Source organism: Strongylocentrotus purpuratus, unplaced genomic scaffold (genome assembly GCF_000002235.5).
Source record: "Strongylocentrotus purpuratus isolate Spur 01 unplaced genomic scaffold, Spur_5.0 spur5_scaffold_14, whole genome shotgun sequence".
Classification (NCBI taxonomy): domain Eukaryota; kingdom Metazoa; phylum Echinodermata; class Echinoidea; order Camarodonta; family Strongylocentrotidae; genus Strongylocentrotus; species Strongylocentrotus purpuratus.
Genome location: NW_022145599.1, coordinates 27,322,883 through 27,338,711, shown reverse-complemented (window position 1 = coordinate 27,338,711; position 15,829 = coordinate 27,322,883). Strand labels below are relative to the sequence as shown.

Here is a 15,829-nt window from a genome sequence, read left to right as displayed (position 1 = left end):
AAATTCATTTTAACTCTTCAGAATGGATAGATACCCCCAATTTTTTTCATATTTAGATAGATCATGAGTCGGAGATATGATTTCATGTCTCATTTGACCCTCAATTAACTCATGACGTCATCATAATGGCCTCCGAACTTAAAATTTCAATTTGCATATTATGACGTTAGCAGATTTTTGGAAAATTGATTGTATCTCTGTAAATATTGATCAATTTTCTTTCAAATTTTGATATGTTTTAGCTGAGAATATTCTCTACGAATGTATTTCACACGATATTTCATTTGAACAATGGCATCATGGCGTATTTTTGCGATTAAAGGAGGCATGTCAATTTTTCACATTTTGCGTGTATTCTCTATGGGACATGACTTTTTCTCAAAACTGGTTTCTACATTCTTGTCTTTCGCGAGCAATATCTCCGTCGTTTTATCTTCGTTTACGCTGAGCTTTGAGTATGTTGTAGCTGAGTCAATATGCTATCGTAAGTGTGCCCTTTAATTTTCGATCAGATGCCGGGATCATGCTCATATTTCACTTACAAAGTGGGATTTGATAATTCCATTTTCCGTTTACGTGTAATCTCTATGGGAAATATTTTGGTACATCGGTAACGCACTTGACTTCCGACCTCGAGGTCCCTGGTTCGAGTCCGGGCGTCTCCAACAATTTTTTTCTTCACTTTTTTTTTCTTTTTGACCTTTCACTGTACCTTTTCCTTTGCTTATTAAAACACGTAGAATCACAAATAATGTTATAAACAACCATGTTTACTTTATTATTCCCCTATTATCACTTGATCCATTACTTTTTGAGTGTAGTCCCTATGGGAGATGACTTTTTCTCAAATCTGGATTCTACATTCCTGTCTTTTGCGAGCAATATCGCCGTTATTTCCGTTTGGTTTTTGTTGATTTTGGAGTATGTTGTAGCTGAGACTATATGCTATCTAAATGTTCCCTCATTTTTTTCAATCAGATGTCATCATGGTCTGTTGATGATCATCATCAACATCATCATGATCATCATCATCATCATCAACATCGTCATCTACATTACTATCAAGATCATCATCATCATGATCATCATGATGATCATCATTGTTTACATGTCTATATAACTTCTCCCTTTCTCAATATAGTAAGTATTATAATCTATCATAAGACTTGAAGACAGACCACCTTAATCGTCCTCGTGACGATTTAAATTCTAGTAATTTAATTGGAATTGTACAAAAACTCGATTTTTTTTTATTTCTTCCGTACACTTTTTTGTGTACACGTTTACTCGAAATCGACTAGGTCAATTTCCTTCCCATTTCTGTCAGTCATCAGGCCCTATAATATCAAGTTCCCGAAACCTTTTTCAAGGTCATGGGGTCATCGTGACGTCATCCAGGCGCCATTTTGTAAAAATCAGGTCATTATCATATCTCGATAACGAGTCATCAAAAATCAACCATATTTGGTATACATCAACTTCAGGTCAAAGGTCAACGAAAAATGTCAACAAATTTTGCGCGCGCACCTCGACGCGCGCGTACGCGCGCATCAAAATTTTAAAATGCTCCAATTTGTCCCAAATTTAGTTTGCACACGTTTCAGGGCATTTTAAGCATTTCATAAAAATCGCGCAAAACACGCATTTTTTGCGTTTTTTCGTTCGTAGCGGCCAAACGAAAAATAATTCCCTAACCCGAACTTTTGACAGGATATTCCTTAACTTTTTCCGAACAATTTGATACCATGTTTATCTTTTCATGACCATTATTGACGGAATTAGCGTCCGTTTAAAATACACGTCCGTACGCGCGAGATCTTGTAATACATAGCATATATGGGCAAAAACATGCCTATACAAAATCCATTATAGCTCTTTAGGAAGTCCACAGAACCCCAAAATTGTTCTCATATTTGGATAGAATATGAGTTGGAGATATGATTTTAGGTCTCATTTGGCCATTATATATATCGTGACATCATCATAATGGCCTTGGAACTCAAAAAACGAATTTGCATATTATGACGTCATCATATATTTAGAAAATTGATTGTATCTCTGTAAATATTGATCAATTTTCTTTCAAATTTTGATATGTTCTACCTGAGAATATTTTCTACAAATGCAGTCACAACGATATTTCATTTTGACAATGGTATCATGGCGTATTTTTGCGATTAAAGGAGGCATGTCAATTTTTCACACTTTGCGTGTATTCTCTATGGGACATGACTTTTTCTCAAAACTGGTTTCTACATTCTCGTCTTTCGCGAGCAATATCTCCGTCGTTTCATCTTTGTTTACGCTGAGCTTTGAGTATGTTGTAGCTGAGACAATAAGCTATCACAAGTGTGCCTTTTATTTTTCGATCAGATGCCGGGATCATGCTCATATTTTACTTACAAAATGGGATTTGAGAATTCTATTTTCCGTTTATGTGTAATCTCTATAGGAAATGTTTTGGTATATCGGTAACGCACTTGACTTCCGACCTCGAGGTCCCTGGTTCGAGTCCGGGCGTCTCCAACAATTTTTTTTCTTCACTTTTTTTTCTTTTTGACCTTTCACTGTACCATCTCCTTTGAATATTAAAACACGTAAAATCGCAAATAATGTAATAAACAACCATATTTACTTTATTATTACCCTATTATCACTTGATCCATTACTTTTTGCATGTAATCCTTATGGGAGATTACTTTTTCTCAAATCTGCATTCTACATTCTTGTCTTTTGCGAGCAATATCGCCGTTATTTCGGCTTGATTTTTGTTGATTTTTGAGTATGTTGTAGCTGAGACTATATACTATCTAAATGTTCTCTCATTTTTTTCAGTCCGTCATCATGGTCTGTTAATGATAATCATCAACATCATCATGATCATCATCATCATCATATTCGACATCACCATTACTATCAAGATCATCATCATCATGATCATCATGATGATCATCATTGTTTACATGTCTATATAACTTGAAGGCAGACCACCTTATTCGTCCTCGTGACGATTTAAATTCTAGTTTTTATTTCTTCCGTACACTTTTTTTGTGTATACGTTTACTCGAAATCGACTTGGTCAAATTCCTTCAAATTTCTGATAGTCATTAGGCCCTATAATATCAAGTTCCCGAAACCTTTTTCAAGTTCATGGGGTCATCGTGACGTCATCCAGGCGCCATTTTGTAAAAATCAAGTCATTATCATATCTCGATAACGAGTCTTCAAAAATAAACCATATTTGGTATACATCAACTTCAGGTCAAAGTTCAACTAAAAATGTCAACAAAATTTGCGCGCGCACCTCGACGCGCACGTACGCGCGCATTAAAATTTTAAAATGCTCAAATTCGTTCCAAATTTTTTTTGCACACGTTTCAGGCAATTGTAAGCATTTTCAAGATTTTGCGCGAGAGCACTTTTTTGCGCGCGTTTCCGCGCGTAAGTGCGCGTACTGACATTTTACAACATGGAAACGCCAAATTTTCTCTATCATATCAACCACATTTTTCCAAGCATTTTGATACCTTGTTCACCTTTTTCTGACCAGTGATAACGCAATGAGCGTCCGTCAAAGTTTACAGCACACGCGGATCTGCATTATCCCTATCCACATTACATGTGCAAAAACAAGCCTATACAAAATTCATTTTAACTCTTCAGAATGGATAGATACCCCCAATTTTTTTCATATTTAGATAGATCATGAGTCGGAGATATGATTTCATGTCTCATTTGACCCTCAATTAACTCATGACGTCATCATAATGGCCTCCGAACTTAAAATTTCAATTTGCATATTATGACGTTAGCAGATTTTTGGAAAATTGATTGTATCTCTGTAAATGTTGATCAATTTTCTTTCAAATTTTGATATGTTTTAGCTGAGAATATTTTCTACGAATGTATTTCACACGATATTTCATTTGAACAATGGCATCATGGCGTATTTTTGCGATTAAAGGAGGCATGTCAATTTTTCACATTTTGCGTGTATTCTCTATGGGACATGACTTTTTCTCAAAACTGGTTTCTACATTCTTGTCTTTCGCGAGCAATATCTCCGTCGTTTTATCTTCGTTTACGCTGAGCTTTGAGTATGTTGTAGCTGAGTCAATATGCTATCGTAAGTGTGCCCTTTAATTTTCGATCAGATGCCGGGATCATGCTCATATTTCACTTACAAAGTGGGATTTGATAATTCCATTTTCCGTTTACGTGTAATCTCTATGGGAAATATTTTGGTACATCGGTAACGCACTTGACTTCCGACCTCGAGGTCCCTGGTTCGAGTCCGGGCGTCTCCAACAATTTTTTTCTTCACTTTTTTTTTCTTTTTGACCTTTCACTGTACCTTTTCCTTTGCTTATTAAAACACGTAGAATCACAAATAATGTTATAAACAACCATGTTTACTTTATTATTCCCCTATTATCACTTGATCCATTACTTTTTGAGTGTAGTCCCTATGGGAGATGACTTTTTCTCAAATCTGGATTCTACATTCCTGTCTTTTGCGAGCAATATCGCCGTTATTAGGTGGTCTGTCGATGACAGATCACCTATTGATTTCGTTAGAATTTTCTTTCTTTATTCTTTATTCTTTATTCTTTATTCTTTATTTATTTTTATTTATTCCGTACACTTTTTTTGTGTATACGTTTACTCGAACTCGACCTGGTCAATTTCCTTCAAATTTCTGCTAGTCATCAGGCCCTATGATATGAAGTTCCCGAAACCTTTTTCAAGTTCATGGGGTCATCGTGACGTCATCCAGGCGCCATTTTGTAAAAATCAGGTCAGTATCATATCTCGATAACGAGTCATCAAAAATCAACCATATTTGGTATACATCAACTTCAGGTCAAAGGTCAACGAAAAATGTCAAAAAAATTTGCGCGCGCACCTCGACGCGCACGTACGCGCGCATTAAAATTTTAAAATGGTCAAATTCGTTCCAAATTAATTTTGCATACGTTTCAGGCCATTTTAAGCATTTTGCAAAAAAACGCGCGCACGGACATGCGCGCGCGTTTTCGCGCATAATTGCATCTTCCAACATAGAATCGCCAAATTTTTTCTGTCATCATATTTGGCACATTTTTTCAAGCATTTTGATACCTTGTTCAACTTTTTCTGCCCATTAATAACGGAATGAGCGTCCGTTTAAGATAATTACCGTGCGTGCGAGCTCTTGTAATACATAACATACATGTGCAAAAACATGCCTATACAAAATTCATTGTAACTCTTCAGGATGGATAGATACCCCCCAATTTCTTTCATATTTAAATAGATTATGAGTTGGAGATATGATTTCATGTTTCATTTGACCCTCAATTAACTCATGACGTCATCATAATGGCCTCCGAACTCAAAATTTCAATTTTCATATTATGACGTCAGCAGATTTTTGGAAAATTGATTGTATCTCTGCAAATATTGATCAATTTTCTTTCAAATTTTGATATGTTCTACCTTAGAATATTCTCTACAAATGCAGTCACCACGATATTTCATTTTGACAAAGGCATCATGGCGTATTTTTGCGATTAAAGGAGGCATGTCAATTTTTCACATTTTGCGTGTATTCTCTATGGGACATGACTTTTTCTCAAAACTGGTTTCTACATTCTCGTCTTTCGCGAGCAATATCTCCGTCGTTTTATCTTTGTTTACGCTGAGCTTTGAGTATGTTGTAGCTGAGACAATAAGCTATCACAAGTGTGCCTTTTATTTTTCGATCAGATGCCGGGATCATGCTCATATTTCACTTACAAAGTGGGATTTGAGAATTACATTTTCCGTTTACGTGTAATCTCTATAGGAAATGTTTTGGTATATCGGCAACGCACTTGACTTCCGACCTCGAGGTCCCTGGTTCGAGTCCGGGCGTCTCCAACAATTTTTTTTCTTCACTTTTTTTTCTTTTTGACCTTTCACTGTACCATCTCCTTTGAATATTAAAACACATACAATCGCAAATAATGTAATAAACAACCATATTTAATTTATTATTACCCTATTATCACTTGATCCATTACTTTTTGCGTGTAATCCTTATGGGAGATGACTTTTTCTCAAATCTGGATTCTACATTCTTGTCTTTTGCGAGCAATATCGCCGTTATTTCGGCTTGATTTTTGTTGATTTTTGAGTATGTTGTAGCTGAGACTATATACTATCTCAATGTTCTCTCATTTTTTTCAGTCTGATGTCATCATGGTCTGTTGATGATAATCATCAACATCATCATGATCATCATCATCATCATATTCGTCATCACAATTACTATCAAGATCATCATCATCATGATCATCATGATGATCATCATTGTTTACATGTCTATATAACTTGAAGGCAGACCACCTTATTCGTCCTCGTGACGAATTAAATTCTAGTTTCCGTTTGGTTTTTGTTGATTTTGGAGTATGTTGTAGCTGAGACTATATGCTATCTAAATGTTCCCTCATTTTTTTCAATCAGATGTCATCATGGTCTGTTGATGATCATCATCAACATCATCATGATGATCATCATCATCATCAACATCGTCATCACCATTACTATCAGGATCATCATCATCATGATCATCATGATGATCATCATTGTTTACATGTCTATATAACTTCTCCCTTTCTCAATATAGTAAGTATTATAATCTATCATAAGACTTGAAGACAGACCACCTTAATCGTCCTCGTGACGATTTAAATTCTAGTATTTTATTGGGGATTGGAGAGTTTTTCAAAGGAGTCTTTTCAGAAAAAAACACATTTACAATATTTGTAAAATTATTTACCTAAATATTGGTATTAAAGACATGTCTTCCTCGTTATTCATTAATTATGCTTAGAAGTTCTTTGATAATCCCATACTTTACCTATGGTATCTTAGTTTGGGGTAACACACATCAAACGTCATTAGATAAAGTGTTGTTATTACAAAAGAAGATTTTTCGTATTATTTGTAATTCCCCTTTCGCTCCCATACAGACTCTTTATTTTTTGAAGATAAGATGCTAAAGGTAAAAGACTTATATTTTTTCCAACTGGGTCAATTTATATACAATTGTAAAATTAATATGTTCCCATCCGTTTTTCAAGTAATGTTTTTTTTTATTAGCTCAGTTCTTAATCACCCAACAAGATATTCGGACGATTTTCCTTTACCTCTCCTGCGGACACTCTTAGCCTAAAAAAAAAATATTGTTGTAAGTGTTTATAATCGATTTGTAATGTTTTGTTGGTAACAGAAATAAATTGAATTGAATTAAACTGAATGTGTGAGACAGAAAGAAAAACACACACACACACACGAAGGAAATAGATAGAGAGAGAGAGTGAGTGAGAGTTATAAGGGCCCAAGTATGCCTTTCTCGCTCTTAGTTTGCTCATAAAATAACATAATGTTAAAAAGAAGGGAGAAGGGTTCTTAAATGCACCAAACAAAGTAAACTTCAATGTCAGATTTTTAGAATCTTCGGAATGTTCCTACAATCCTCCACAATAACATTTTGTTAAATACGACAGCGTATAAAAATACAATGTTTCCGACGGAAAACAATTATGGAGATGTCACTGGGGAAAAAACACTTAATTTTGTTGTCAAAAAGAACGAAAAAACCGATATAGTATTGCAACACATCGCGGTCATTGACTAGTGGTAAAAGACATGACAAACTAGCACTTGTCTCTCTATAACACTTTTTGCCACCAACATCACCAAATAACTCCTGAACTTTTCGTTTGTTTGTATATTTCTAAGGTTTTCCGGCAAGTTATTCTATAAATCGGTGGCTGCAGTCTGGAAATGACCTTTCCCCGTAAGATTTTGTCACAGTTTGTGGGACATAAAATAATGACTATTTTCCTGGAACGCAGCGTTCTGTCTGGTTTATACTCTTTTTACTATGCAATAAGATATGATGGAACAAAAAGATGGAAACATTGATAAGCTAATAAAAGTCCTTTAACCTTGATACGGGACTAGATGGGTAGCCAATGTCAATTTTTAAGAGTGGGAATATTGATTCATCTTTCTTTATTCGTGTTACTAGTCGCACTGCTGAATTTGGAATTAGTTGTAAGTCTACTTAAAACACCCAGTAAAAAAAAATGTTGTTAGCAGTGTACATGATCAGACGCCAATTTGATTATTTTGTCTCCCTCGATCTGTGTAATTAATTTAACTAGCGCCCTATCATAGATGTAGCACGTCCAACCAACGCCCTGGTCACGAAGTATACTGATAACATTAGTACACGCTTGCAGTTGATTTCTTTTACCATTTCAATTCCCTTTTATAGAGATCGATGCGTTTGTAATAATACAGTCACACCGGAAGACCAACTCCAAACCGATCGATTTTTGGACGCTCAGGGTGATGTAATGTTTTTTTTTTGCTCGGTGCGTTTCAGTGTGCTTTCGGGCTCGTTAGTGTGACAGGGGTATGTTAATATAATATCATGATCCGATATCCATTATGATATAGGGCCCATCTGTTGATGAATCGGAACGTTTAACTACTTAGGACAACGAGGCAAAAAAGTTTTAAAAACAAAGTACTCCGGCATAATAATGATAATAGGCCTAGCAAAAATAATAATAATATTGATAATAATGACAATAATGATAATATTGATAATAATGATACTAATGATAATGATAATAACAACTATGATAATAATGATGATAATAATAATAATAACAGTGATGATAATAATGACAATACTGAAATGCAATCAGTCAGCACATTTAAAAGAAAATTGAAGAAATTTGTATTAACAATTGTTATTCAATCATTATACTGCTTTATGTCTTTTGTGTATGGTTTGTATAGGTAAATGTATTTCTTTATTTGTTTGTATGTCCTTTTTTATGTTATGATGGTTATTATAAAGTAATATTTTACACCTATTCCTATTGTAAATAAAAAAAAGCATGTCAAACACGTCTTGCCATATACTTCATTTACACTTTGTTCGGTTGGCCGTCTCGATAAAACCCTCAGTTTTTTTAAAAGGCCATCCTAATTCCTATACTAATGTTTTTTTCTAATTTGTACTGTAGGTCTATTATACCGAATATATATATTTTTAAACTCGTATATGTATGAAAATATGTCTTATATTTACCTACATGTAAATATTTGTAATGTCTTTGCTGGAATTGATATAAACGGATTGAATTGAATCTATATTGAATGTATATGTGTGTGTGTGTGTGTTTGTGAGTGAGAGAGAGAGAGAGTGAGAGTGAGACAGGGGTGATAGAGAGAGATAGATAGAGAGTGAGAATATGAGAGGGGAGAGAGGAAGAGTGAGATGATGTATTGATATCTTGGATTAACAAAAACCGTTTTCCTCAAATGGGAAAAAAAATCTTAGCTATCAGGGCAACAGTCGTTGATATTATTTACATGGTTCAAAATGAATGAATGGTAATTAACCAGGAATATTATGTCTACGGGTAATTTTGTTCAGACTCGCCCTGGCGACCCCCTCCCCCCCCCCCCCCCCTCCCCTATCCCTCTCCCACCCCTATCCCTTGTATTTGGGTGATTATTAGGTCCTTTTACATGCAGATTTGGGAATTATCAAAGCTCTGCATGTTTATGCAAACCATTAAAAGAAGTACCATGAATATCTTGACCGGTCGTTGTAAAAGAATAACATAATTAAAGAGAGAAAGACGAATATAAAGGCTTGATTCCATAACTACATTCAAGAATATGAAAACGTTGATACTGTATCATGCATGAAAAAAGGAGAATGGGGTTTTGAGAAATAGTTTACCATTACCATGAATACACAGGATAGTTCGATATGCAACCATGCTGTATATTTCATATCTATACTCTTCGTTTGTAATACTCATTACATATTGCCAATCTTATTGAATTGGGAAAAGAAATTAATTTAATGTTTTATGGTATCCAACCATCATTAATTCAAGCTCAATAAAGATGTTTTCCTTTAATCATGTTACACATGAAGTTATATTAATATGAGAATTCTTCTCACACTGTTATAATCCTTGCACTTTTTAAATGTGAAATATGAACAAAATAGATTAAATAAATGTACATCATGAAACAGGATGCCTAAAATCAATTGGCAATCTCAATGCTGACACTCACAACAATAATCAAATTGTATGCTGTATTTTATCATACTTCATCAATGGTATTTATGCTCAAAGGTTATATAAAGTGGCTTTGTGAATTAGGTTTAATATGTATTCACCTTATCATAAATAAAAGAGAACCACAGTCAACTCCTGAATTATTTCCTTAAAGGGATAGTTGAGTTCTGTTGCAGAGGGCGCTACACAAAATAATTTTTTTGTGAGATACTGAAAAACTGAGTGTCAAATTTGAAAGAACATACATTTAAATGACAAAATCATCTTTGTTTGATCAAAATCGGTTCAGAGACGGCTGAAATATAAAGATTTCTAATACTTGTGTACCACAAGAAATATTAGATATTTTGAAAAACTTGAAAAAACCGTTGGAAAAAAACGAAATAACGCCTTTTTACGTCGTATTTCAGCCAATGCTGAAGTTGGCATTTTCGTGTTGCTTATATTACCCACAAGTATCTGGCTCATGTATTGTAATTTTTAATTAAATGATTAATTAACGGTCACCATGTTTTTTGGAAAGTGGAGCTGAATTGGTATGATCGTATTGGCTAATTTCACAAATTTTGGTGTCTAAAATGACCTTCAAAGCAATTTTAGGTTCTAAAAGGGCACTATAAATGTCATGGATAAGAATAAGAGCAATAACCATGCACTTTGAAGGCATTTGCGGTCTGAAAACAGAACTCAACTATCCCTTTAACAACTATCCAACAACGTATCTGGTAGACTTACCAGAAATAACAAGTTATACAGGATTATTTACTACATATCTTTTTAGATTATGAAACTAAATGCATTTGAAATATCCTCTGTACTATGCATCTTTAAACTTGTAATCTTGTTATAATTATTTCTGTTTCCATTTGTGATATTTCGTTCCTATATTAAAAAAACAGAAGATAAACTGAGTCCATATATACCTAACTTCCTTAGTGCATGGAATGTTTTTCATGATATGCATATTCACATATTTTGCTTTAAACTGACTATACACACATTTTATAGTAAATGAAGAAAGAAAAAAAAAAGAGAGAGTTTGAACTTACAGTTGATGTGAGTGAATGAAGTCGAGGAGGCTTCTCCTGTATTCAGATGCATGGCTGTAATTTGGAGGGAAAAAACTGTGACCACATGCACAAAGGGTTTGCCTTCTCCTTGGTACCTTCAACACGACACTGGACTATGTGTATAATGCCAGACGATAGAAACAATTGAGCACTTTTTATTATCATGCCCAAAATATGAAAGACAAAGAAGGAGAAGGTACAGAGCACTAATGACCCAAAATCCAAATCTAGGTCATTTACTAGGAAACGAGGAATATATAGGAAAGGTGGTAGCTTTTTTTAAAGGCAGTGGAAAGTACAACGAACTGTGATGCTCAGCTATACACATACAGTATTAATTACGTTTCGCTATATTATCTATTAGTGACAGTGGTACTATCCTCGGTATAAATTGCTACATTATATGAATTGTATAAATTGCTTCATTATACGGAGAGAGGGTTTAAACTAACGTCCTCACATAATGAACTGATCGCAACTATTATTCAACCACTTCCTCCTTTCCTTCCTAATGAATTCTATAAAATAACAAGCTGCATAGCGATACAGAAAATAACTACTAACAATTTACTGACATTGTTAATTGCACAAACACAACGCCACTAGGCTATCGTCGATCCAACAGCAAAAGTACTAAGAGAGGACCAGTAACTACGCCCTCTCACATTGCCTGGCGAAAATCATCTAATGACGATGGAAACGACATTAATGACAACAAAAAAAACAACCACCTCTCAAGCTCTTACACCACAACTTCGAATCTCCCACACCCGAGCTTTAAAAAAAGCTTTTTAAAAAAGTAATCTAGAGAATATAATAAATGAATTAGAATTTGTTGGCGAAGTCGCAGGCCCAAAGTGTCTGAAGAAATTGAATTAATTAGTATTCAATTTTGTTTAGATTCCAAAATGCAAGATAAAAAGTTTTACCTTACTCAAGATTATGACCGATGGGGGGTTACGTACAATTAACACTGAAAAACAGATATTGAGTTTTGTATAAGATGGCTTGGTAGATTATTGGATGGCAGTAAAGGTCCATGGAAAGATATGTGTAATTATTGGTTTGCTTTGCTCGATGGGTAAATTTTCTGTTAAACTGTAACTATGACCATCAATTATTCAAAGTCCAGAAATGGCAACTTTCAGTTTTCTACTTAGAAATATTACTAGCCTGGAAATATATTTTTTTTAAAGTTGTACTTGTTGTGAAAATTATCCTGCACAAGATAAATGTTTTTATATGCAAATAATATGGTATTACAGAAATATTGCTTTAAATATGAATTCTGTGTTTTACGCAGATTGATTTAGTTGTGGAATAATTTATATAAAGGTCCTCTTAGGAGAAGGACTTTTTTGTCTGTTAAATACCTGACATTACTCCTTGAAACAAGGAAAAACAAGCAAAATATTTTACTCATTTATACTAAATTAAAGAAAGCTATTACAAATATTTGGTTCAGTGATTTTATAAAAAAAGAAACTGAACCAGTAGATCCTATTAACTCTTTTGAAAACCTTTTTTTTAATTATTTTGGAGAGTGTCTTTACCTATCAGTGACGTAAGCATTTCTACAATCTGGTACTTTTTAAACAGTCACTTACCAGCCAACAGCTGCTGTCTTATTGGGGAAAATATGATACAAAGAAACTGGTCTTTTAATCTAACGTATACAACGTATTTTAACATAGTTCAATTTCAAGTTGCTGTAAAATATACTAACTGTTGGAAACAATCTTTACAAATGTGGATTAGCAGACGACAGATACTGCCCCCAGTGCCACGTCATAGAGGACATAGTGCATGCGTTTAATGAATGTGAACAGAACAAACATGTTGTGAAGTACACTTTTGATATTGATATTTGAATGGATATCTCTTGTTTACTTAAGATTAATATTGACAGAGAGATAGACGTTGTAATAACCATCGCAATCGGGTGTATATACAAAATGTTAGTCTTCTGTTATAAGTATGGTTTTAATGAAAACCGCTTCAAACTAAAAATACGTCTTGGAAAGAGAAATAAAAAATGTTTTTTTTGTAATTCAGGAACTAAATAGAAACAGTCAAAAGGTTGCCAAAGAAACTGGCAATGAAAAGTAGCAAAATATTGTACAGTTCAGAAAAATTGATAACATTGTACTTCAATAACATTTTTTCTCACAATTATATTTTGATGCTTGAATGCAAATAAACACCTCATTTCAGGCACACACACATACACACACCAACAACAAATTATCACCACCAACGCCACCATGCATCACCACTACTCCAAGCACCACACCGAACTCCAACACCAACACCGCCACCACCAACGCCACCATGCATCACCACTACTTCAAGCACCACACCGACCTCCAACACCAACACCAACACCGCCACCAACACCGCCACCATGCATCACCACTACTTCAAGCACCACAACGACCTCCAACACCAACACCGCCACCAACACCGCCACCATGCATCACCACTACTTCAAGCACCACAACGACCTCCAACACCAACACCAACACCACCACCACCGCCACCATGCATCACCACTACTTCAAGCACCACACCGACCTCCAACACCAACACCGCCACCAACACCGCCACCATGCATCACCACTACTTCAAGCACCACACCGACCTCCAACACCAACATCACCACCAACACCGCCACCATGCATCACCAATACTTCAAGCACCACACCGACCTCCAACACCAACACCGCCACCAACACCGCCACCATGCATCACCACTACTTCAAGCACCACACCGACCTCCAAAACCAACACCGCCACCACCACCGCCACCATGCATCACCACTACTTCAAGCACCACACCGACCTCCAACACCAACACAAACACCACCACCACCGCCACCATGCATCACCACTACTTCAAGCACCACACCGACCTCCGACACCAACACCGCCGTCACCACCGCCACCATGCATCACCACTACTTCAAGCACCACAACGACCTCCAACACCACCCCCATCATTGCTATCGTCATCCCCATCATCACAATTCACATCTACAACCGATTCGATGTATCATTTTCGACGTGTCACGAGTCAACAAGAGTTACGGATTTCAGTTTACTATGTTATTACGCATTATAGTAACTATACGAGTGTACACAAAGTTTGGGGAGAAGGAGAAGGAGGCAAGAGGAATGGACAATTTTTAGAGATATTCCCGAATGGTACGAGGAGAAAAGTTTGTTATCCTCAATAGCTTTAGCGTGAGAAATTGAGAAGATGTTAAGAAGACAAACATATCAAACTTATGAAGTTAATTTGCAGTCACCAGACGGTGCACGTCTTTATATTTTTGGTAACTGAAAAGATAACGGAGGATAGTAGTTTATGCCGAATCATATTGGGACTACATTACATGATAACGTTATTTTGTTAGAATCATTAGAAATATTAGAAATATACCCTAACTACATAAACGTGTTATAGTGCGTTACAACTAAGATCATAATTTGTGCCGATTGTAATACACTCCCTGTCAGGTGTTACCTTTCACTGTTTGATATAGTAAGCTAATTGAATGATATATATGTTCGATTCCATAGCTATGTTCATAAGGAATAAGTCAATAATATGAAAATGTGTTGATACTGTATCATGCATGAACAGGAAAGGGGTTTTCAGAAATAGTTTATGAATACACAGAATAGTTGAATATGCTACGATTATGTCTATTTATATCTATACTTTGTCAATTTTTATTCCTTAAACAACTTTTATTTCCGATTTAAATGTAATTCTCATTATATATTGTCAATCTAATGGAATGGGGAAAAGAAAATAAATTTCACGTTTCATGGTATTCAGTCATTATTAATGTAACCTCAACTATGTCATTGTGATATCCCTAATGTCACCTGAATATTCTGTTATCTACTCTGTGCAAATACTCGCTTTAGGAAAGCAGAGACGTTGAACGTACGTGGCACGTTGTGTCTCGACGGGGAAGGGGGTCGGATTACAAAACGGCTTTCTTCAATTTCGTATGTTAAGACGGCCTATTGAAAAGGTAGATAATTTGTGCTTCCTCTCTCACAGTCATCTTAATCATCATCATCATCATTATCATCATCATCAACAACATCATCATCAACATCACCACAATCAGCTTCATCATCATCATCATCAACACTCTTTTCGTTACATCCTCGTCACCATCATTACCACCACTACCCCCATCATCAACGCCACGATCATTGTCATCGTCACCAATATCATCATCATCATTACCAACGACCTTATTTCCACCACTACCACCAAAATCACGAAGAAAAAAAAAGGGGAAAAGGGAGAGATGATAAGAGAGATTTAAAAAGGGACAGAAATGACATGTACACGTCGTACGTTTTTGTTTTAACAGAAAAAAGGGAGGGGGTTACGAAACGGCCATCTGGGATGTTAACAATTATTGAAAAGACAATCACTCTCAAAAAAATGAAACAAAAATCCTCTTTTGTCATTATCATTATCATCATATAATCACTTTATCACCTCCATCACATCTTCATCACCACCACCACTACCACCACCATGCATCGAACTACTTCAAGCAACACAACCACCTTCAGCACCACCAC

General features: G+C 35.5%; 1 protein-coding gene across 1 annotated transcript; it reads left to right on the top strand.

Annotated features, from left to right (window-relative positions):
- The first annotated feature begins 13,546 nt into the window (after nt 1-13,546).
- LOC115923827 (histidine-rich glycoprotein-like) lies at nt 13,547-14,404 on the top strand. The gene has a single exon (XM_030985182.1). It carries the CDS (start codon nt 13,547-13,549, stop codon nt 14,402-14,404), a length of 858 nt encoding a protein of 285 aa, XP_030841042.1.
- The last annotated feature ends 1,425 nt before the right edge of the window (nt 14,405-15,829 follow it).

What these genes read in the sequence shown, in the direction of transcription:
- LOC115923827 (XM_030985182.1), top strand. Translation starts at nt 13,547, where the DNA reads ATGCATCACCACTACTTCAAGCACCACACCGACCTCCAACACCAACAC.